The sequence below is a fragment of the Geotrypetes seraphini genome, chromosome 12, assembly GCF_902459505.1.
Source record: "Geotrypetes seraphini chromosome 12, aGeoSer1.1, whole genome shotgun sequence".
Classification (NCBI taxonomy): domain Eukaryota; kingdom Metazoa; phylum Chordata; class Amphibia; order Gymnophiona; family Dermophiidae; genus Geotrypetes; species Geotrypetes seraphini.
The window spans coordinates 76,768,896-76,793,895 of record NC_047095.1 but is presented as its reverse complement, the minus strand read 5'-3'; the positions used below and the strand labels follow the sequence as shown (position 1 = coordinate 76,793,895).

General features: G+C 41.6%; 1 protein-coding gene across 3 annotated transcripts in view; it reads right to left on the bottom strand.

Moving 5' to 3' along the window:
• MED8 (mediator complex subunit 8) overlaps positions 1 to 25,000 on the bottom strand; it is a 69,126-nt gene that overhangs the window by 6,184 nt on the left and 37,942 nt on the right. For all 3 annotated transcript variants that reach the window (XM_033916165.1, XM_033916164.1, XM_033916166.1), the window contains 2 exons: positions 12,757 to 12,838; positions 7,496 to 7,726 (listed from right to left, as the gene is read on the bottom strand). In XM_033916165.1, the coding sequence (XP_033772056.1) occupies positions 7,496 to 7,726; positions 12,757 to 12,838 (313 nt within the window). The remainder of the gene's footprint in view (positions 1 to 7,495; positions 7,727 to 12,756; positions 12,839 to 25,000) is intronic.

The following is a 25,000-nucleotide window of genomic DNA, read 5'->3' as shown; positions in this document are numbered from 1 at the left end:
AAAGCAAGAATTACCCCATGGCAGCAGAGTTTACCAAATGCTTTGCATCACCGAAGGTGGATTCGGCTGTGGCTCAGGTCACCAAGCGTACCTCTCTCCCCTCTGATGGAGGGGTGGTTTTGGCGTGTGGATTTTATTCTCAGAAAGATGTTTAGGATAGGCATGTGGATTTTATTCTCAAACACCTTTTTGATTCTGTGGCGGCCGGTGTTAAGGCAACCGCGGCCATGCCCTTTGTTGCCTGGCATGCCATTCCAAACTCCGTCAAGATACTGATATCGTGGTTTTCCGTGATCTGGATTTTCTCATCTCTGAAGTAGATTATCTGGTGGACACCTTATACGACATGCTGAAGGTCTTTGCCAAGCTGTGCACTTATTCAGTGTCTGCCCGGAGAATGTTGTAGATTCGGCAGTGGTCAGGGGATTCTCCTCTAAGGCCACTCTGAGTAAGTTGCTGGATGACCTTATGGTAAGTGTTCAGGACTGTAAACCTAAGGCTTTGCCAGGAAGCAGGTCTCACCATCCTAGGAGTTCGGGGTCCCCTACTTTTCCCTTCTGGTGCTCACATCAATACTCCAGTCCTCTAACCTTGGGTCAGAGGTACCTGCCTTACTCCAGGCAGCGTTTTGGTGGCCCTGGTCGTCAGCAGTCCTCAAATAGACATCCAGCAGCTCCCCAGAAAAATTAGTTCTGATGCAGTCAATGCAGCACTGAAGGTGCCCCGCTTCTGAATGGAGACCGTACGTTCAGTCATTGCTTCAGTGGTGCTGGGAGAGTTCCTGGCCTCCCTGGCTCTAATGGAGGTGTATCTTCATATCCCCATATTTACAGGTCATAGGAAGTTCCTTCGGTTCCATGTTCTGGATCAACACTTTCAATTTGCGGCTCTCCCATTCGGCCTAGCGATGACACACTGGACTTTCACCAAGGTAATGGTGGTGGTGGCAGTGGCTCATCTCCGCTCTCAGGGTGTCCTGGTCCATCCCTATCTGGAGGATTGACAGATCAGAGCTCCCTCCCTGATGGAGGGAACACAAGCTGTGCAACAGGTGGTTTGGTTGCTGCAGCACCAGGGCTGGGTGATCAATCTGCGAAAGAGCCAGTTCCACATGGGCCAGAACAAAGGATTTCTCCCAGTGGCTCGAAAAGAGAAGATTCAACATACCAAAAGAGTCATGTCAGCCGATCCGGCTCGGATGGCCTGCCAATATCTTCAGGTGCTAGGGCTCATGGTAGCATCAATCAATGTGGTGCCGTGAGCCAGGGCCCAACTGTGTCCCCTGCAGGAGGCTTTGTTGTCTTGTTGGAACCCGCAATGGGATCCGCTTTCTGTACCTCTGTCCTGGACGGTGGTGGCACGCAACAGCATGCAGTGGTGTTTGAGTCCTCCGACTGTCCAGGGGCCTACTGCTTCGGATTCCCGACTAGGTGACCCTCTCCACAGACGCCAGTCTCTTTGGCTAGGGAGCAGTCTGTATGTTTGCTCCGATACATGGTCGGCTCAGAGCACAAGTGGTCGATCAATCGCCTGGAGCTATCCGCCTGGATCAATCCGTCTAGCATTGTTGCATTTCCAGAACTGTCTCCATCAGCGAACTGTCTGGGTGATCTTGGATATTTCCACAGCGCTGGCCTATGTCAACTGACAAGGGGGCACAAGTAGTCCTCCCCTGAGAATGGAGGCTCAGTTCCTCTTTCCCTGGGCAGAAAGTCACCTGGTAGCGCTGTCCATGGTCCATGTGGCGGCAGTAGACAACACAAACAAAAAAAGGAAGAACCAACAAAATCTGCAGTAAAAGGGTCGAAGACAAAACAAGGAAAACTACAGTAACATGTACAATGATACAGGGAAAGTTTATTGAATTAATTGCGGTTAAAAACAACACCTTAAAATTAAACCACGGGACCCAACACAGTCTGTATTTCGGTACATGCCTTCAGGGGTCCTAGATTGGAAAGGAATCAGATTAAACCGCAAAAACAAGCTGAAGCCTGTGTGAAGACGAATGCCAGCTGGCTGAACAACCCCTCGCGCTGAAAAATATGGCAGGAAGCAGGTCTCACCATCCTAGGAGTTCGGGGTCCCCTACTTTTCGTCCCTTCTGGTGCTCACATCAATACTCCAGTCCTCTAACCTTGGGTCAGAGGTACCTGCCTTACTCCAGGCAGCGTTTTGGTGGCCCTGGTCGTCAGCAGTCCAATTTGACATGGACTAGAGGACATGGAATGAAGCTAAGGGGGGACAGGTTCAGGACTAATGTCAGGAAGTTCTGCTTCACTCAGAGAGTGGTTGACACCTGGAATGCCCTCCCAGAGGAGATTATTGCGGAATCGACCGTCCTAGGCTTCAAGAGCAAACTAGATGCATATCTCCTTAAGAGAGGCATATAAAGATATGGTGGACTATAAATTACGCCAGGTGTACACCTGGCGGGGCCTCCGCGTGTGCGGATCGCCGGACTTGATGGACTGAAGGTCTGATCCGGAGATGGCAGTTCTTATATTCTTATGAGGGATGCCCCATCCCCCTTCCCTTAGGGTTATTCCATGTCAAGTGATCAAGAGCTCCCTGCATGACCATCACGGATTTTGATAAAACTTTATGCACAAAGTCCCACATGTATCAAACGAACTTTGGTAAAGTTTTAGTTTCGCCTGTGGAATATTCGTGGAGATATAGCCATTTGTTTGACCCCATACTGCAATGACATACAGTATGACAGTGACATTCTGACAACTTTGAGACACAATATCTCACGAGCTATGTTTCCAAAAAACCTGAAACTTAGCTACCCTGCATAACTTTTGGAGCTTTATTCAGTGCTACCAATAATAATTTTTGTCGAGCACTGAGTGAATGGCTGAATTACAGTAAACTTGGCCGAAAAAATTAGTGCTCCAAAAAAAGTCAAAGTTTGACATTACTTAGCTCCCACAATAATTGAGTAATAAATGAGAAATTTGGCACATGTCTCAGTACAACGTTGTTTTCAAAAGTACAATTTCAACCTCCAAGCTCTTTCCATTAGTTTACAAATTAAGTGTAAAGTTGCTAATTTGTGTAAAAAGACCAAAAATAGGGTATTTTCAGCCTGCTTTTACAGAAAAATACCTTTCAGAAACTCTTTCAAATCAGTCTCATTAGAAAGAGCATATTTCAAACCCCCTAGAAAAGTGGGCTTCATTTTTCAACGCAGGTTAACAATGCCCGAAAAAGGGGGACAAAGTTGGGAGATGTCACCATGGCAATGGCCTACGTTTCAACTTACAATTATGTCACTTTTCACACTGTTTTTCCCTGTTTATTTTTACTCAAGCTTTGGGTACAATTATAGTGTTCTTAATTAATGATTATTCCTAACTAGAAATTGAGGTGATAATTTTGTTGCATGCAGATCACAAATTACAACTTGTTTTCTTTTTCAGATCCACATTATTATTATTAATTCAGTTTAAAATGGATACCAACGAATCGATGCCAACAAAGTGGACTTCATTTCGGCTTGGGAACCATATAAGATACCCAATTTAGGCTTGGGAATCTAGGATAAGACACCCTAATCATTGGCTTTGGAACCAGAAAGATACCAACAAAAGGCTTTGGAACCCTGACAAAGAAACCAAATGCGAGGCTTGGGAACCTGGACGAAGTGGCCCACCCGTGGCTGGTATTGCACAGCTATCGGGCGTGACCCCTATGGCGATGGGGTTGCCAGTTCAAACTCTTGAACTGGTAGTGACAATGTCACCATGGACCAACGCAATAGAGTAGTAGTAATACTACGTCAATACAAAACTGTAACTTTAAAAATGACAGAACTATGTTGAAATAGAGGTTGTTGCCGTGGCAACGTCTCCCAACTTTGTCCCCCTTTTTCAGCCATTGTTAACCTGCATTGAAAAATGAAGTCCACTTTTCTAGGGGGTTGAAATATGCTCTTTCTAATGAGACTGATTTGAAAGAGTTTCTAAAAGGTATTTTTCTGTAAAAGCAGGCTGAAAATACCCTATTTTTGGCCTTTTTACACAAATTAGCAACTTTACACTTAATTTGTAAACTAATGGAAAGAGCTTGGAGGTTGAAATTGTACTTTTGAAAACAACGTTGTACTGAGACATGTGCCAAATTTCTCATTTATTACTCAATTATTGTGGGAGCTAAGTAATGTCAAACTTTGACTTTTTTTGGAGCACTAATTTTTTCGGCCAAGTTTACTGTAATTCAGCCATTCACTCAGTGCTCGACAAAAATTATTATTGGTAGCACTGAATAGAGCTCCAAAAGTTGTGCAGGGTAGCTAAGTTTCAGTTTTTTTGGAAACATAGCTCGTGAGATATTGTGTCTCAAAGTTGTCAGAATGTCATCGTCGTACTGTATTTCATTGTGGTATGGGGTCAAACAAATGGCTATATCTCCACAAATATTCCACAGGCGAAACTAAAACTTTACCAAAGTTCGTTTGAGACATGGTGGACTCTGCATATGAAGTTTCATCAAAATCCGTGATGGTCATGCAGGGCACTTTCCAAGAATCTGATTACTTGACATGGAATGACCCCTTAGGAGCAGGTGTGCTCAGTCCCTCCTGCTCCTCTGACACAATGCACGGGGAAGGGCTGTGATGCACGGGGAGGGGCCTAAGACCTTGATTGGCTCAGGCGCCTCCTGCCATTCCTGTCATTTATTTTTCGGTGGGGGGGAGGAGAGGGGCCGATGCAGGGGGGAGTGGGCATCCCTCCTGCCATATTTTTCAGTGCCGGGGGGGTTGTTCAGCTGGCCGCAGGCTGGAGAGGATGGGCCCGATGGCAGGAGGGACCGGCATCCCTCCTGCCATATTTTTCAACATGGTGGGGGGAGTGTCGGGTGGTGGGAGGGAGTGGGCATCCCTCCAGCCATTTGTGTGTTCGGAGAGGGGGGTGCGTTTGACAGGTCTGCCTGTTTTATTCTTTTTTTTTTAATGGGGCAGATATTTTGCATGTGTAATACACACAAAATATCTGTGCCATGGAAAAAAAATGAATAAAAAAATACGGCAGGCCTGTCAAAAAACCAGCAGACCTGTCGGTAACACAGTCGGGTTTTAGGATAGTAAAACCTGATGCAAAATAGCCAAGCAAATGTTAGTGAATCAAATGATCGGCCATTTTGCATGGGGTTTTACTCATTTGCATGGGTTGGGTCAGATTGGATCGCAAAAGACACGGTGGGCTGTTTAGTGAATCGGGTGGGTAGCAGCGATCGTCGCTAAGAACATAAGAATTGCTGCTTCTGGGTTAGACCAGTGGTCCATCGTGCCCAGGAGTCCGTTCACGCGGCAGCCCCCAGGTCAAAGACCAGTGCTTTAAATGAGTCCAGCCTCACCTGTGTACGTTCCAGTTTAGCAGGAACTTGTCCAACTTTGTCTTGAATCCCTGGAGGGTATTTTCCCCTATAACAGACTCCGGAAGAGCGTTCCAGTTTTTCTACCACTTTCTGGGTGAAAAAGAACTTCCTTACGTTTGTACGGAATCTATCCTCCTTCGACTTTAGAGAGTGCCCAGTTTCTCCAATCTCTCACTGTAAGATCACTGACTTTAGTGAATCAGGGCCATATTTCAGATAAATCTCTGGGTAGCAAATCTCCTAAGTATCTCTTGTGATCCTGCACCCAGGTTATATTTAAATCATTTTTATTGAACACCACAAGTAGCAATACAAAACACAATAAAAACAGATTTTTAAACAAAATGCAACTCCTATCCCCTGTTGCACCCAGGTTAAAGGAAAAGTGCCTTCCCAGTGCTCCTGCAAAGTGGCTTGTAAGGAAAGAGCTAAGAATTTCTGTAGGTTAAGCATAAAACCATATGAGGAAAGGCTAAAGAGGCTGGGGCTCTTCAGCTTGGAAAAGAGACAATTGAGGAGGGATATGATGGTCTACAAAATCCTGAGTGGTGTAGAATGGGTAAGAGTGAATCTATTTTTCACCCTTTCAGAAAGTACAAAAAACAGGTGACACTCAATGAAATTATAGTAGATGGAAATACTTTTAAAATAAGTAGGAGGAAATCATTTTTTTACTCAAATAGTTAAGCTCTGGAATTCATTAGCGTAGTCAAGTTTAAGAAAGACTTGGAGAGGTTCCTGGAGGAAAAGTCCATAATCTGTTAGTGAAACAAACATGGGGGAAGCCACTGCTTGCCCTGTATTAGTACCAGGAAACTGGGCTAGATGGACCATTGCTCTGAGCCAATATGGCTGTATTTATGAGCACGCATCATATGTGGAATCGAAAAGACCTCAAAAATAATTTAGAGAAAGATTTTTTTTCTTTTTCTGAACATAAAGGAGGAAAAATGAACTCAGAAATAGGTCAAAAACCTGCCAATATTTCCATCTGTCTCAAATGCTTTGCAAATTTTTCTTCAATCCAAAATATTTTCCATCATCATCATTGTGATTCTGTCAACAATTAGCTATTTCTGCATGTGTTTCTTGTTGATTAGACATTCACTGCCTCTTTCCTTTATTATTATTTAATTTTTGTAAACCGCATCGAATTCCATGGTTATGTGGTCTTGAAATTCGATTTTAGGTTATGTTTTATGTTATTACAAACTATGGTACTACAAATGACTCCACTTGTGTGAAGCTGAGCGTCTACTCAAATGGAAGAAAAGCCTCAGGTTTTATCGACAGAGCCCAAGCTCAAACCATCACCACCACAGAGTGACGGTCCGCTATTGAGGTTTAAAAATGTTAAGGACTGAGATTTTATGCAGCTAAAACAACTAAAACAACTATGCAGCTAAAACAACCGTTCTGAGCTACTGGGAGAACGGGATATAAATCTAAATAAATAAAATAAATAAATAAAATAAAGCAGTCTGATATGTTGCCGACGTTTCACGGCACTAAGCCGTTTCTTCAGGGCTTATTGACCTCACTTTGACAGCGTTGTGCTCATGATCTCACCAGTGCTTTATACAATCACAGTTGTTTTAGCTGCATAAAATCTCAGTCCTTAACATTTTTAAACCACAATAGCAGATTGTCACTCTGTGGTGGTGATGGTTTGAGCTTGGGCTCTGTCGATAATACCTGAGGCTTTTCTTCCATTTGAGTAGACTCTCAGCTTCACACAAGTGGAGTCATTTGTTGTATTATAGTTATAATTTCCCACTTCACCTATTTGTAAAATATTATAAACTATGGCACCTCTGTTTTATCTGCAGCTTCTTCAGGGCTGTTTGTATTTCTATATTTGTGCGCAGACAAAATTAAAACGAAAGAAAATCAAATCTAAGGTCTTCTTAAAAGCAAAATAATTCTTTTCTTGTATAAGCTCTTAAGATAATTCATTTCATAAAACAGTGCATGGATCAATTAGCTGTTGACCCCTGAGGACAGTAAATACACAAGTAAACCCTTTAACATTAATGGGAGGGTCAACTAAAGCCAAAAGCGCAAATGTATTTTGTGATGCGTAGGTATTGTTCCATGCCCATCTCCTCACCTGGCTGGCCTGACTGTACTATTCCTTGCTGCTGGTTGGTTGGAATGGGTATCTGCACTTGCTGCATGCCAGCAGTCCCACTGAGCATGCTGCTTGCACCTGCCTGATTAGGTGGTACAGATCCACCAACACCTGGGGGTCGACGGTTTGATAGTCCCTTTCCAAAAGTCACTGCAGCAACTAGGGCATTGGTATCTGCAGGGTTAAAGGTTTGTTTATTCTGGCGTAGACCTAAGAAATAAGAAAAATGTTAGCATCAGATTTCAGTAGCAATAATGGAGAAATTAGGTTCTTACCTGCTAATTTTCTTTCTGTTAGCCTGTAGACTGGTATAGTTAAGAACATAAGCATCGCCTCTGCTGAGTCAGACCATAGGTCCATCATGCCCAGCAGTCTGCTCCCACGGCGGCCCCCCAGGTCAATGACCTGTAAATGATCATCTTCTTAAAACATTTTGTCCTGTATAGTATCCCTCTAATTATACCCTTCAATCCCCTTTTCCTCCAGGAAGTCGTCCAATCCCTTTTTGAAACCCAAAATCGTACTCTGCTCTACCACCTCCTCTGGAAGCGCATTCCTGGTGTCCACCACCCTCTGAGTGAAGAAGAACTTCCTATCATTAGCTTTAAATGGTTACAACTGAAGCAGGCTATTCAGAAGGGGTTCCCTGAATGGAAAAATCTTAATAATCAGTATAGTCTGGAATTCTTATGCTTTCAGGTGGATTTCTTGGGTCACCAAGCCGCACAGTGGTATAAATTGATATCTGGATATATGAATAAAAACCAAGGACTGGTCTTAGAGACATTTGGAGCATTGAGATTAAGCATCAAATTTCTGCGTCTCAATGGCCACGAATTTGGTCTTGGAGAATGAGATGTACAGTGTCTGCATCTATGAGACAAACTTGGTTCTTTTTGTTACATAGAGCATTTTGGACCCCAGTTCGATTACAAAAGTTAGATAGCTCTAGGTCTAATAGATGCTGGCATTGTAATCTGGAAGCGGGGACTTTGGACCATTTAATATTTTATTGTCCCTGTATCATGGCCTTTTGGAAATCAATTTGATCTCAAATTAATTGTTTACTAGAAAACCATGTAGCTTTATCAATTCTGTTCGGGATGTCAATGAGAGCAAAATGTCAAATTTCATCAAATAATAACAAGCTTTTGTTAATTATGACAGGAGTCGCCATCAACATATTACCAGCAATTGGAAAAATTACAATAGGCTTAACTACACATTTTGGTGGAATTCACTATGTCATATTTATAAAATGAATAGAACAATTGCCATACAAAAAGGGAATTATAATAATTTTAAAAAGATTTGGAGAGGTGATAAGACAGAGTACAATTCTGGGGTTCAAAAAGGGACTGGATGACTTCCTGGAAGCGAAGGGGATAACAGGGTACAGATAGAGGTTTACCTTACAGGACATTGAGCGAATAGGGTATGAATATTTTAGGTTAGGTAGGGAACACTTTCAGGTCATGGTCCTGGGGGGCCACTGCGGGAGCGGACTGCCGGGCATGATGGACCCCTGGTCTGACCCGGCAGAGGCAATGCTTATGTTCTTACATCATTTTCCACTGAAAGTACATTTATACGTAGGGGGAGGGGGGAAGATAGAAAGTTACTTTATTGGTCTTATTAATAGATAAGAATACAATATTTATATGATATTTTGAATTAAATTACTTGTGGGAAGAGTGGGTGGGGAGGGAATAAATTTATGTATGTAAAATCATAGTTGAATGAATTTCAAGTAATGTGTAAAAGTTTCAAATGATGTAATATTGTGTACTTGATATAAGATGAAAAATGAAAAATTACAGAAAGGTAATTATAACAACTTTATAAAGATCTGGGGGCCATTAGAGAATTATTGTAATGAATGAACATCGTTTTCCTTTCTGATGGATACATGTATTTTATTGGGGGGAGGGGAGAATTGGATGATTAATATTTTTATTTAAAAATTGGACTCCTGCGTGTCAGTAGCTTTCTGTTTTATGTTCATTATTATAAATCCTTTTTGGTTTAATATGCTGCTAATTATAACGTATTGCTCTTATGAATTTTTCCACCTTTAATTTACACGTTCTGATTCATCACTGTATAAGTATATTAATACCATTCATGAGCTGTTTCTATTTCGCAATTTTCTTTACCTGCTATCATTAATGAATCAATATCAATTCTATATTGATCCTGGGAATACAACTAGACAGAAACTGCACAATGCAGTCTCAAATCCACAAAATCATCCAAAGAGCTTTCTTCACAATACGTAACCTAAGAAAAATAAGAAAATTCTTCAACAAAGATCAATACAAGATATTAGTACAATCCCTAGTACTAAGTATTGTAGATTACTGTAACAGCCTATACCTATCATGCCCAAACTACATGATAAAACAATTACAGACAGTTCAGAACACAGCCCTCAGAATCATCTACTCACTAGGCAAATATGACCACATCACCAAAGCATACCTAGACTCACACTGGCTACCAATAAAAGCAAGATCCCAGTTCAAATTCTACTGTCTACTATACAAAGTAATACATGGAACAGCACCCAGCTACCTAAACAACAGAATACACCGTAACCTCTCACACAGACTAAGGAGAACTCAGAGCCTATTCACTCACCCCCCTCTCAAAGGAACACGACGAAAGAAACTATATGACAGCCTTTTAGCGACACAGGCAGCAAAGATCGATACTACCATCACCAATCTACTGACCAAATCAATAGACACTAAAGTATTCCGAAAAGAAATCAAAACTCATCTCTTCAAAAAACACTTCCCATCATCATAACCTCACAAAAGTATTAGAAAATGCTCTCATGACCACCCTACCACCACCACCAGCAACACCTTGAATCCGGACAGTATTATCTCTATTCGTCTAAACAACAGAATCCGGACAATATTATCTCTATTCGTCTAAACAACCTATCACTATCTACTATCTGCTATCAATTTCTCCTGGAAAAGTCCAGAATAACAATTGTAACTTGACGCATTCTTGATTACATGTACTGCAATGCTACTGGAAATGTCCAGTCTTCTAACTTGTAATCCGCTTAGAACCGCAAGGCACAAGCGGAATAGAAATCACTAATGTAATGTAATGTAATGTAATATATATTTGTCACATCAGGATGTACTTTTCTTGTCTCACTTTTTTGTTTTACTGCTGTTTCTAAGTCCGCTGCACTGAATCACAGGGCTTTATGAATTTTTCATGTCTCATCTATTAATCATTTAATTCTAGTGTTCTGATCAAGTGTTATTACCTGCACATTGCACCGTATGCTGCCCTACTACTTACTGTTCCTCTGGTGCTATATTGTTTACTCTATTCCTATTACTTTGTTTATCCACCTGTGCATTAGTTGTTCTATGCTTTTTGTTTGCCTCTATGTATTTTTCTTTAATTCACATGTCTCTCTTATGCGATTTGCTTTCTTTAAACTACATGTAATGTCTCTTCAACGTTAGATTATGTTGTTTCTACATATGAGCTGATCTCCTTATGCAATTTTCATTTATTAATTGTCATTAATTCGTTATAGTATTTCACAATGCTAGATTATTGTCTGCTGCATCTCTTACTAGCCATTATACATGCCTACAACACTTTTTATACCCTGCTGGTCTTGTACATGCATTAATTGCTCATAATTCACCTGCTATTTATAGGAGCAGCCTTGAATACATGTATATGACTTTTTGTGTCTATATTATACTATGTCTTCCTTAATATCGGATGTCCATGTACCACTCGATTGTTTAATGTATGCTGCCATGCTGTATTTCATTAATTCATTATTCCATCATTATTTCAGCCATGCTCCTCATCATAATATTATGCTTTTGGGGTCTCCTCTGTCCCTCTCACAAGATTGTTTTTATAGTTTACTACCATCTGGGAATCTCTTTATTATTCTAAGAAGGTATTTCTGCATTACCATTTACAAAATATGTGCTAGTTTAATGTTCTTAATGCACATCATTTTGGTGTTTTTCAAATGTTATTATATGTGGGTTGCTCAAACAGTTTATGATTGACCTTGCATATATCTTGGATTGTACATTGTTTACACTGGGCACCTCGATTATATTTTAAGAGGATACCCTATTAATATTGTCAGTGCGCTGACTATACTTCCCTTATGCTCTCTCTTCCCATGGGGTATAGCTGTATAATGTCCTTCTCAGGACATAGCAGCTTTTGTACGAATTAACGGTCTTACATCTGCTCAATTTAAGCCTACCAAGGCACGAGACAAGGGTGCCCTCTTTCACCTCTGCTTTTCAACCTAGCACTGGAGCCTTTTTTACATTCCATCAGAGCTAATGATCATATTTGCGGGGTGCGCTGCGGTGACTCTGAAGTGAAGTTCTCTGCTTATGCAGATGATGTTCTTCTGTATCTATCTCCTGATTCCATTCCTGCTCTGCTCTCTCTTATTGATGACTTCGCAGCTGTTTCAGGATATAAACTAAACAATGATAAAACGGAACTCATGCCTTTGAACTCTCATGTACATCAGCATTCAATTACTCAATATGGCTTTCGTTGGTCTGACTCCTCGTTGAAATATTTGGGCATTCCATTTGGTAAGACTCTGGACTCCACCCTCGAGAATTGTACATCTCATTTACTGAATACTATCAAAGCTCAAATTCTTAAATGGAATCCTCTGAATCTTTCGTGGCCAGCGATTGGCTGGCCCAGAACTTCCTCTCCGACGTCAGAATTGACCTCAGAGATGAAGTCTTGTGAATCCGGCGCTTGTACATGCCAGGCCTGGCTTGGGGAAGCAGCAGGGAGAAAAAGATTGCAAAGGCAATGCGATCGACTTGTGTTGCCTTTGCGATCTACTGGTCGATCGCGATTGACCATTTGGGCACCCCTGCTCTAGAAGTATTGTGAACAAAGCAACTGAGGTAACAGGCCTATGGATTCCTTTAAATCAAGGAGTACTAAAAATTCCTCCCATATCTCCATCAAATATACCTGAGGCAAGTAAAGAGTGCACCTATTCATTTAGAAGGGTCAAAAATTTAGATGGTGAGGAAATCAAGTAAGGTAAACAAGGATCCAACTAATAGGATTTGGAATCTTTTGTGTATAATCAATAGGAAGAAAATCTTATCAGCAGGAGTTTCTTCTTGATCACACAGATAATGCAACTGTTCACATAATCATCTCCAAATGATGCCTGCATATTACTCTACCTCCACTCTCAGACTCGCGCTCTTCTTTGCTGATCTTCTCCAGTAGATTTGAGCACATTTTATTCAGGCTCTGAAACTGTTTCTGTAAAAAGAGAAAGAAAATGATTAGACACCTTGAATGTGGCAATGATACAGATGTGATCAGAAAGAGTTTAGATTCCTCTGTGCGTGTTTAAATTCCTATGGACATTCTGAAGGTCGTTATTTCAGAAATCAAAACTAAGATGCCACCACAAAATTACCCAAAATATAGGAGTAAAAATACAAACTAGTAAAAAAATATAGAGCACCAGTAAATAATAGCAGAATAAAATGAACTGATTAACCTAAACAATTGGGATTCATCCACTGTTCTCAAAACTCTAGTAATCCCTCCAAAGCAATGTATTGATGTAAAACTATTGTTAACTTGTCGATGCAAATGTTCCATCTATTGTAGCTCATGAAGATGGTCAGTCCACTCTTTTGTAACCCACATAGAACTAAAAAGCTTTTGCAAAATAGAAATAAAAATGTAGGTTATGTTATGTATAACTGACCATATGCAACCTACAGCACTTCACAACTACAGCGTTTTAACATCTCTCATCTTTCTCCTTCCATTGCCTTCCATACAGGCGCCATGTATGCTCTGTTATTGTCTAAGGAAGGGTGATATATTAAATAAAATTAAACCATAAACCTTTCTAGATATTGAGCTTTTCAAGGACAGTAATCGAATAGTCACCAGTCTTCACAGGAAGACATCGGACCGTAACACATTGTTACAATACCAAAGTTTCCATCCCTGTGTTCTGAGGAATAGTATTCCGATAGGTCAATTCCTTAGATTAAGGAGGATTTGTTCACAGAATGAAGATTTTGACAGGCAAGCCAGTACAGTGTATAATAAATTTCGTGACAGAGGTTACCCAAGTAGAATAATTAAAAAAAGCATGGAAACAAGCCAAAAATTGTCATCGTTCTTGGCTCCTCCTACCCGTGAATCGTAATCAGGATCAAAATATAGCATGTGTTCTCCCATACACAAACAAAAGCAATGCTATTAAAAAAGTCATTTTAAATCATTGGTCTATTTTACAGTTTCATCCTTCATTAAGAGAAAGACCAAAATTTGTGTTTACCCGAGGTAGGAACATAGGGGAACAACTGAAACATAGAAAATATGACTATAGAATACGACAACTTCCTCCTCATCAGAAGTGTGGTCATTGTAGCAACTGTAACTATGTTTGGGAAAACAATAGAATAGAGGTTCCTAATTCAAATGGAAGACAGTTTATTTTATCAACTGAAACGGACTGAGTCCAGTGGGGTTATCTACTGTATAGTTTGTCCATGTGGCAAACTTTATATAGGTCAAACTAGTAGATCAAGATACGGATAACCGAGCATCTCAGTAACATCCGGAGAGCTCGGGTTACCGCCCCTTTGGTTGCCCATTGGATACAAGAAGCTCACACTTTAGATTCATTACGTTATACTGTCCTAATTCACATTAAAGATTATTCAGGAGACCTATCTAAGCTACTGGAATATAAAGAACAAAGATTTATATTCAATTGGAGAACATATACTATTACAGGTTTAAATTCCGAAGTTGAGTGGTTAGGTTTATGACTTATTAGCTTCGCTAGAAAGACGTCACTTCCAGTTAAGTCAAGGTGGAACACCTCAGTATAAATAGAGACACAAAAGTCAGAGTAATGTTGAGAGCCCTGTCTCGTTGTTTATCCCCAGGCAGTTGTTGCCGACTATGAGGTATGATAATAATGTGGTTAAAAGAGGTTTAAGCAATATTTATAGAATAGTATTTAAGAAGGTAGTAACGTATAAGATTGATAACGTTAATCAAATTAAACTCAGTAGAGGTTTTTAATTTTATGTTTAGAGTGATCCCTCCTGATGAAGAGTAGAACGGGTGTAAGGGGGGGTGTAAGTTTTTGGTATGAGGAAAAAGTTTATATTTTATTTTTGAGATTGATATATTTGTATAATAAATTTCATTTATATAATGGGTTTTAAAATTTTCTCCTTGAACGTAAATGGCCTCAATCACCCAATAAAAAGGAAAAAGGTATTGTCATATATATTAAGCAACAGAATATAGATATTTGTTTTCTACAGAAGACACATTTGTCTGGGTCAGAATCCATGAAGCTGTCAGGTAATTGGATAAAACAATGTTTATTTGCACCAGCGATTAAAAAAAAAAGGCAGGAGTAGCAATCTTGGTTAACAAAAAATGTTCGGCAACATTTAATATGGTTAAGGCAGATCCTCTAGGAAGGTGGGTACTTGTTGACATGAGCATGGGTAATACTACAATGGCGTTATTAAATATATATGCCCCTAATTCGAATCAAAGTGAATTCTTTAAATCTCTACAACAATTAGTATTACCACTGGCTGCTACTAATTTAGTGGTGGCGGGGGATTTCAATGCTGTTATAGATCCAATAATGGATAAAAAACCTAACAGAATTATGAAATCAATGGGTTTAGATAATTTAATACAATCATGTAATTTAAAAGATATATGGCGTATTCTTCATTTTAATGATCGGGAATTTTGTTCGCATGTTCATCAATCATTTTCAAGAATTGATTATATTTTTGTTTCAGATCAGATGTTACAGCAAGTTGAAAAAGCTGCCATAGAATCAATAGTAATATCAGATCATGGTGGTATATGGATAGAAGTACAGTGGTACCTCGGTTTACGAGTGCACCGGTTTGCGAGTGTTTTGCAAGACGAGCAAAACATTTACAAAATCGGTGCCTCGGAAACCGAGCATGGCTCGATTTACGAGCACCCCCCCTGCAATCCGGCACTTCCCCCCCCGCCACGATCCGACCCCCCCCACCGCCACGATTGAGCACCCCCCCAACACGATCCGACATCCCCCCTGACACATTTGGGCACCCCCCCACCGCTTCTTACCCTCATCTGGGCTCTTGAAGATCTGCCTACTCGTCTGCTGGGCCTTGAGCATCTGAGCATGCTCAAGGCCTGCGAGTTCACATTCTGAACGTGAATGTGAACTCGCAGGCCTTGAGCATGCTCAGATGCTCAAGGCCCAGCAGACGAGTAGGCCGATCTTCAAGAGTGCCCAGATGAGGGTAAGAAGCGGCGGGGGGAGGGTGCCCAATTGTGTCGGGGGGGATGTCGGATCGTGGCAGGGGGGTGCCCAATCGTGTCGGGGGGGGGGTCGGATCGTGGCGGGGGGGGGGTGCCAGTTCGAGGCAGGGGAGTGCCGGATCACAGGGGGGGGTGCCTGATCGCAGGGGGGGGCCTTCGAGGGGAGCAATGCCGGTTCTCGGGGGGGGGGGAACGCATCAAAGCGAGTTTCCATTATTTCCTTTGGGGAAACTCGCTTTGATAAATGAGCATTTTGGATTACGAGCATGCTCCTGGAACGGATTATGCTCGTAATCCAAGGTACCACTGTAAATTTAGTAGATCAAGATAATTCCAAACCTGTATGGAGGTTTGATAATGCATTGCTTGCTGATTCTAAATTCTGTACAGAATTTCAGGTCAAAATTAATGATTATTTTATACTTAATGATTTAGAGGAAATATCGACTGAAATTTTGTGGGATGCTTTCAAAGCAACTATGAGAGGACAAATTATTTCATATTCTGCATATAATAAGAAACAGCTAAGAAAGCAGTTTGTAAGCTTGGAAAAAGAGATTAAAAATTTAGAATTACAATTGGTAAACAAGTGGGAACAGGCTACATTTCAAATATTGTTAAAAAAAATGTGAATATAATGAGGTTTCCTCTAGGTTAGTAAGGAAGGACATTTTTGCTCAGCAAGCATTGCATTATGGTAGTTCAAATAAGGCTGGAAGATTATTGGCAAATTATTTTTTTTTTTTAATTTATAAATCTTTATTCATTTTCTTATGTTACAACAAGTGTTTCAAATAAACTCATTAGAAATTTAAATATACACACTTGATTAACTCACATATTAACATCAAATTTAACATTTCTTTAGAAAAATTAATATTATATAAAGTTATAATATTATGCAAGAAATCTAAATTTATATAATTCTTATTGAATATAATAATCCCACACCCCTCCCTCCCTCCCAATCAATAATCTATAAAATCGACTTTATTGTAAATTCATTCAATTATTGATAAATGTAATGTAATTTATTTCTTGTAATGTACCGTATTTTCACGCATATAACGCGCGCGTTATACGCGTTTTTACCTACCGCGCATACCCCTCGCGCGTTATATGCGTGAGCGCGGTATACCAAAGTTTTAAAACATAGTTCCCACCCCGCCCGACGCCCGATTCACCCCCCCAGCAGGACCGCTCGCACCCCCACCCCGAACGACCGCTCGCACGCGCTCCCATCCGCACCCGCATCCACGATCGGAGCAAGAGGGAGCCCAAGCCCTCTTGCCCGGCCGACTCCCCGACGTCCGATACATCCCCCCCCCCCGGCAGGACCACTCGCACCCCCACCCCGAACGACCGCTCGCACGCGCTCCCACCCACACCCGCATCCACGATCGGAGCAAGAGGGAGCCCAAGCCCTCTTGCCCGGCCGACTCCCCGACGTCCGATACATCCCCCCCCCCCGGCAGGACCACTCGCACCCCCACCCCGAACGACCGCCGACTTCCCGACAATATCGGGCCAGAAGGGAGCCCAAACCCTCCTGGCCACGGCGACCCCCTAACCCCACACCGCACTACATTACGGGCAGGAGGGATCCCAGGCCCTCCTGCCCTCGACGCAAACCCCCCTCCCCCCCAAGAACCTCCGACCGCCTCCCAGCCGACCCGCGATCCCCCTGGCGACCCCCACGACCCCCCCACCCCCCTTCCCCGTACCTTTGGTAGTTGGGCCAGAAGGGAGCCCAAACCCTCCTGGCCACGGCGACCCCCTAACCCCACCCCGCACTACATTACGGGCAGGAGGGATCCCAGGCCCTCCTGCCCTCGACGCAAACCCCCCTCCCCCCCAAGAACCTCCGACCGCCCCCCAGCCGACCCGCGATCCCCCTGGCGACCCCCACGACCCCCCCCCCCCCCCTGCCCCGTACCTTTAGTAGTTGGCCGGACAGACGGGAGCCAAACCCGCCTGTCCGGCAGGCAGCCAACGAAGGAATGAGGCCGGATTGGCCCATCCATCCTAAAGCTCCGCCTACTGGTGGGGCCTAAGGCGCGTGGGCCAATCAGAATAGGCCCTGGAGCCTTAGGTCCCACCTGGGGGCGCGGCCTGAGGCACATGGGCCCAACCCGACCATGTGCCTCAGGCCGCGCCCCCAGGTGGGACCTAAGGCTCCAGGGCCTATTCTGATTGGCCCACGCGCCTTAGGCCCCACCAGTAGGCGGAGCTTTAGGATGGATGGGCCAATCCGGCCTCATTCCTTCGTTGGCTGCCTGCCGGACAGGCGGGTTTGGCTCCCGTCTGTCCGGCCAACTACTAAAGGTACGGGGAAGGGGGGTGGGGGGGTCGTGGGGGTCGCCAGGGGGATCGCGGGTCGGCTGGGGGGCGGTCGGAGGTTCTTGGGGGGGAGGGGGGTTTGCGTCGAGGGCAGGAGGGCCTGGGATCCCTCCTGCCCGTAATGTAGTGCGGGGTGGGGTTAGGGGGTCGCCGTGGCCAGGAGGGTTTGGGCTCCCTTCTGGCCCAACTACGAAAGGTACGGGGAAGGGGGGTGGGGGGGGTCGTGGGGGTCGCCAGGGGGATCGCGGGTCGGCTGGGAGGCGGTCGGAGGTTCTTGGGGGGGAGGGGGGTTTGCGTCGAGGGCAGGAGGGCCTGGGATCCCTCCTGCCCGTAATGTAGTGCGGTGTGGGGTTAGGGGGTCGCCGTGGCCAGGAGGGTTTGGGCTCCCTTCTGGCCCGATATTGTCGGGAAGTCGGCGGTGTTGTCGGGAAGTCGGGAAGTCGGCGGTGTAAGGGGGGTGGGGGGGTCGTGGGGGTCGCCAGGGGGATCGCGGGTCGGCTGGGGGGCGGTCGGAGGTTCTTGGGGGGGAGGGGGGTTTGCGTCGAGGGCAGGAGGGCCTGGGATCCCTCCTGCCCGTAATGTAGTGCGGGGTGGGGTTAGGGGGTCGCCGTGGCCAGGAGGATTTGGGCTCCCTCCTGGCCCGATATTGTTGGGGAGTCGGCGGTCCTTCGGGGGGGGGGGAGGGATGTATCGGACGTCGGGGGGGGGGGCATCAGGCTTTCAGGATGGGGACAGACCTTCAAGGGGGGACAGTGCACGGAAGTCAGGGGGGGTGAACGGAGAGTCGGGACAGCGCACGGAAAGTCAGGGCGGGCGAAAGGAGCGTCGGGCAGCATGCGCGGTATACCCGTGAGCGCGGTATATCAAAGTTTTTGTGCAAATCATCGTGATTTCTGCGCGCTATATTCGTGTGCGCGTTTTATACGGGTGCGTGTTATTTGCGTGAAAATACGGTAATTTATTTCTTATATACCGCTACATCCGTTAGGTTCTAAGCGGTTTACAGAAAATATACATTAAGATTAGAAATAAGAAAGGTACTTGAAAAATTCCCTTACTGTCCCGAAGGCTCACAATCTAACTAAAGTACCTGGAGGGTAATAGAGAAGTGAAAAGTAGAGTTAGAGGAAAAATAAAAATAAAATAAACATTTTAACAAGACAGCATTGATCTAAATACTTTGGAAGGTAGAAGAGAGGAGAGAAAGGAATAGAAGCAGAAGGGGGAGCCGTTGATCAGTAGAATTCAGTATGTAATAATCAGAAATAAAATCCCACCCCATTCCCCTCTATTCAAAAATCTTATCATGGGAAAATTTAATCATTCATTACAGAAATCTGTTAACGGTCCCCAGACTTTTTGAAATTTACTCACATATCCTTTTTGTGTTGCAATGGTGAGTTCCATTTTGTATATATGGCATACAGAATTCCACCAGAAATTGTAATTTAACCTGTCATGTTTTTCTAATTATGTTATTTGTTGTATTGCTATTCCAGTTAAAATAAACAGAAGTTTGTTGTTACTTGATGAAATTTGACTTCTTGCTCTCATAGTTGTTCCAAATAGAATAGTATCATATGTCAAGGCTACCGGATTTTCTAACATCCTATTGATATGAGGCCAAATTGATTTCCAGAATGATAAGATAAATGGACAATAGAATAAAAGGTGATCTAATATCCCGATTTCAATATGACAATGCCAGCATCTATTAGATTTAGAACTATCTATCTTTTGTAAACGAACAGGGGTCCAAAAAGCTCTATGCAGAAGAAAAAACCAAGTTTGTCTCATAGATGCTGACACCGTACATTTTAACCTCCAAGACCAAAGTCGTGGCCATTGAGATGCATTAATTTGATGCTTTATCTCAATGATCCAAATGTCTCTAAGACCATTTTTTGGTTTTTTATTTACAAATCCGGATATTAATTTATACCACTGTGCGGCTTTATGATCCATTGAATCCATCTGGAAACATAAGAATTCCAAACTATGATAATTAGTAAGATTTTTCCATTCAGGGAACCCTTCCTGAATGGACTGCTTCAATTGCAACCATCTAAAATATTGTGATTTATTAAGATTAAATATATGTTGCAATTGTGAAAACTCCAGCAACTTACCATTTTTTATTACATCTTCCAAAATACGAATACCTGCTATCATCCAATGCTTCCAGATGATTTTAAAATCGCCAATTTTGATCTTGGGGTTTAACCAAATTGTTTGAGTTGTTGATTTACTTATTGGAATAGGAGTTAGATTACTTATATATCTTAAAGTTTTCCAGGTATCCATAAAAATTTTATGTTCTTTATATAACCTTGGCATTTTGATACTAACTACATGACTAAGACACAAGGGAAACATAAGTCTCCATTCTAACCAGAACCAGTCTGGAATATTATCAGTGGGCTCTGGGAGGATCCAATACATACCTTGACGTAAAATATAGGCTTGATGATATCTATAAAAATTGGGAAAATTTACCCCGCCCTCCACAATTGGCCCTTGCAACGACACTAAAGCAATTCTAGGATTTTTACCAAGCCAAATAAATTTTGTCAAAATTCTATTTAGTTTTTTATAAAAAGATTCTTGAAAGAAAACTGGTATCATCCCCATTTGGTAACAAACTACAGGCAAAATTATTTAAAAGAAAAGGAAAGAGAAAATAGGCATAATTAAAGATGATTTAGGGAATTCTCATTCTCAGATTGGAAATATATTAAAACAATTTTTGAATTATTACAAGTCCCTTTATTCTTCTGAGTCTTATGCAAATAAAGAGAAAGATGGGTTGGATTTTTTGAGTTTAGTTGAAGGTCCTAAGGTTCCTGATCATATAAAAAGAAGTTTAAATGAACCTATATAACTAAAAGAGTTACAAACAGCATTAAAGTCCCTTAGAGTTGGGACCGCTCCAGGTGGAGATGGATTTACGGTAGAGTTTTATAAAGAATTTCAAATTTCCCTTTTACCATATTTGTTAAAATTATATCAGGATCAACTGAATAAAGGTTGTATATCAGGCACTATGGCAGAATCTTTAACTATTGTTTTGCCAAAGCCAAATGGTTTCAAATTACAGGCCTATTTCTTTAATAAATGTAGATGGTAAATTATTAGCTAAGATTTTAGCATTAAGATTGGCTAAAGCTCTTCCGCATATAATAGGTATGCATCAAACTGGATTTGTTGCTCAAAGACACTCTTCCAATAATACTATATTGGCATTTTAGATGTATTATTTAACAAAACAAATTAATGATCTGGCTTTTTCAGCATCATTAGATGCTGAGAAAGCTTTTGATCGTGTAGAATGGAAATTCAAGTATCAAGCTATGGAATGGTTTAGTATTGGTTCCGGATTTGTACAAATGATTCAAGCACTGTATAGCTCCCCGACTGCTCGTTTATATATAAATAATAATAATTTTTCGGATGCTTTTAAATTGCAGAGGGGGGTTAGACAGGGTTGTCCGTTATCTCCTTTGCTTTTTGATATAGTACTTGAACCCTTGTTATTAGCTATTCGATAGGCAAGGGACATACAGGGTATTCCATGTGCGGGAGTGGATTATAAAGTATTCGCTTATGCGGATGATATTTTGCTTCATTTGAGAAATTCAGAAACAACAATTCCATGTCTACTTGAAGTAATTGATACATTTGGAAAATTCTCAGGATACAAAATAAATTGGACTAAATCGGAAATTTTACATTTAAATGTGTATTGTACAAAAGGTATATTTGATTCTTTTCCTTTTATTTGGAAAGAAGATGGAATAAAATACTTAGGCATTTGGTTGAAAGATACACTCGAAGAGACAATGAGAGTAAATGAAAAATTTTTATTACAAAAAGTAACTGAGTTGTGTGAGCAATGGAATCCTTTGCATTTGTCATGGTGGGGAAGAGTTCAAACTGTTAAAATGATGATTCTGCCTGTGGTTTGTTACCAATTGGGCATGATACCAGTGTTTTTTCAGGGGTCTTTCTATAAAAAGTTAAATAGTATTCTGGTTAAATTTATTTGGCTGGGTAAAATTGCAAGAGTTGCTCTAGTGTCTCTACAAAGGCCAATTAAGGAGGGTGGGGTAAATTTCCCCTATTTTTATAGGTATCACCAATCCTATATCATGCGCCAAGGTATGTATTGGGTCCTCCCAGAGCTTTTGGAACAACTGCCAGACTGGTTATGGGTTGAGAGGTCGCTTATATTCCCACTTAGACTTGATCTTCTGCTCAGTGTAAAGATGCCTAGAGTACGTAAGGACAATAGAGTATTAATGGATACTTGGAAAACATTAAGATTTGTAGACAAATTAACTCCTGGGTCTATTGGAAAATCTACACATCAATCTATTTGGGTAAATTCCAAGATACAAATAGGCGGGTTTAAGGTTGTCTGGAAAGATTGGATTAAAGCAGATATAAGATCCTTAAATGAAGTTATTCATAATGGTAAACTGCTTGATTTTTCACAATTGCAACATAAATATGGTCTAAATAAAAAACAAAGTTATAAGTGGTTGCAGTTGAAGCAAGCTATTCAGGTAAGGTTCCCTGAATGGAAATCTTTACATGATCATTATAGCTTAGAATTCCTATGTTTTCAGGCAGATTTTCTGGGACACCAGGCCGCAAAGTGGTATAAAATTTTATCTAATTATTTGAATAAGAAACCTAAAAATGGATTAAGAGATATTTGGAGCATTGAGATTAAGCATCAGATTAATGCATCTCAATGGCCACGTATTTGGTCTTGGAGAATTAAAGGTACGATGTCGGCATCTATTAGGCAAACATGGTTCTTCTTGTTGCATAGAGCATTCTGGACCCCTACTAGATTGCAAAAATTAGATTGCTCTAAGTCTAATAGGTGCTGGCATTGTAAAATTGAAGTCGGAACTCTGGATCATCTTTTATTTTATTGTCCATATATTCAGGCATTTTGGTTATCAATCTGGGATCAAGTTAATCTTTTAATGGAAAATCATGTGGCATTGTCATATGATACAGTTCTATTTGGAATGTGTATGAGATCTAAAAGCCAAATATCTGCAGCAAATCATAAGCTTCTGATGATCCTTACAGGTGTGGGGATACAACAAATAACACTTAATTGGAAGAATTGTTCTAGACTAAATTACAGCTTCTGGTGGAACTCAGTGTGTCATCTGTACAAAATGGAAAGGTTAATTGCAGTACAAAATGGTTATTTTAATAGATTTCAGGGTGTGTGGGGGCCAATAATAAAATATTATAATGATTAATGTTAATTTATTATTCTTTTTCCTTATGTGATAATTGAAGGAAGGGAGGGGTGGGGGAATTAGGGAGAATTGCATATATATATTGCATATTTTTAAATGATTAATATACATATGAATTTTATTATTTGTGTATGGTTATGGGAGGGGGGTGGGATATAAAGCTTTTAGATACACATTGTGATGGAATTTTCAAGTGATAATGTATTATGATAGTTTGTATTTAATGTACACTTGATGTATGTATTAAAATGAATAAAGATTTGGAAAAAAAAGAAATAAAAAGTGTCTTAAGAACAAATTAAAATTAAATTACTAAACAGAACCAGGTTAGGTTAGTAAACACATACAAACATATAGGAATGAAGGGAGGGAGGATACCGTGTAGGATCTTGAAAGTGAGGCAGGCACATTTGAAGTGGACTCTGGAGATAATCGGAAGCCAGTGGAGCTTGGATAAAAGCGGTGAGACATGGTCAAATTTGCTTTTTGCGAAGATAAGCTTAGCAGCGGTATTCTGAATCCGCTGGAGTCTTTGAAGATTTTTTTTTGTTAGGCTAAGGTAGATAGAGTTGCAGTAGTTCAGTCTGGAAAGGATGGTGGATTGGACAAGGACGGCAAAGTGTTTTTGATGGAAACAGGATCTCACTTTTCTCAGCATGTGAAGGCTGAAGAAACATTTTTTTACTAGGGAGTTGAGGTGGTCGTTGAAGGAAAGTGTAGAGTCAATGATGACTCCCAGAACTTTACTAGAATATTCAAGATGCAGAGTGGGGCCAGAGGACAGTGGGATGGAGGTTGGCAGTTGGTCCAATTTTGGGCCAAGCCAGAGAAGTTTTGTTTTAGATTCGTTCAGTTTCATCTGCACAATGTGGGCCCAGGATTGAAGGTTCGTTATACATGAGGATATGTTCGCCGAGAGGTTGGTGAGGTTCCGGTCAGTCTCGAGGAGGACAAAGATGTCGTCTGCTAAGTGTAGAGTGTTTCAAGGGGGGAGAGATGGAGGAGTTTAAGGGAGGACATATAAATGTTGAAGAGGATAGGAGAGAGAGGTGAGCCTTGCGGGACTCCACAGATCGGGTTCCAGGGGGAGGAAGAAGTGCCCTTCATGTTGACTATGTAGGGAGCGTAAGAACTTCGAGAACCAGTCAAGGACTGTGGAGTTTATGCCTATCTCGGTGAGTTGGTAAATTAGAATCAAAGATTGAATGAGGGATGGGTGGGATTGAATGAGGGATGGGTGGGAGTTGAGGGAAGGAGTAGGAATCAATGCTCCCTCTAAGGAGTAGCTGGGTGCATGCAAATTTATTTTTGTGTGAGCAACAAGTTGTGTTTTTTTTTATATTCTTTATTCGTTTTCAAATCTTGCAACAGGTGTACAATATTAAATCAATTAATTTGTACAAAATCACTTGACATTCTTAACATTATTATTAAATGCATGTAAAAGAGACTCCACCCACATCCAGCCCATTCATCA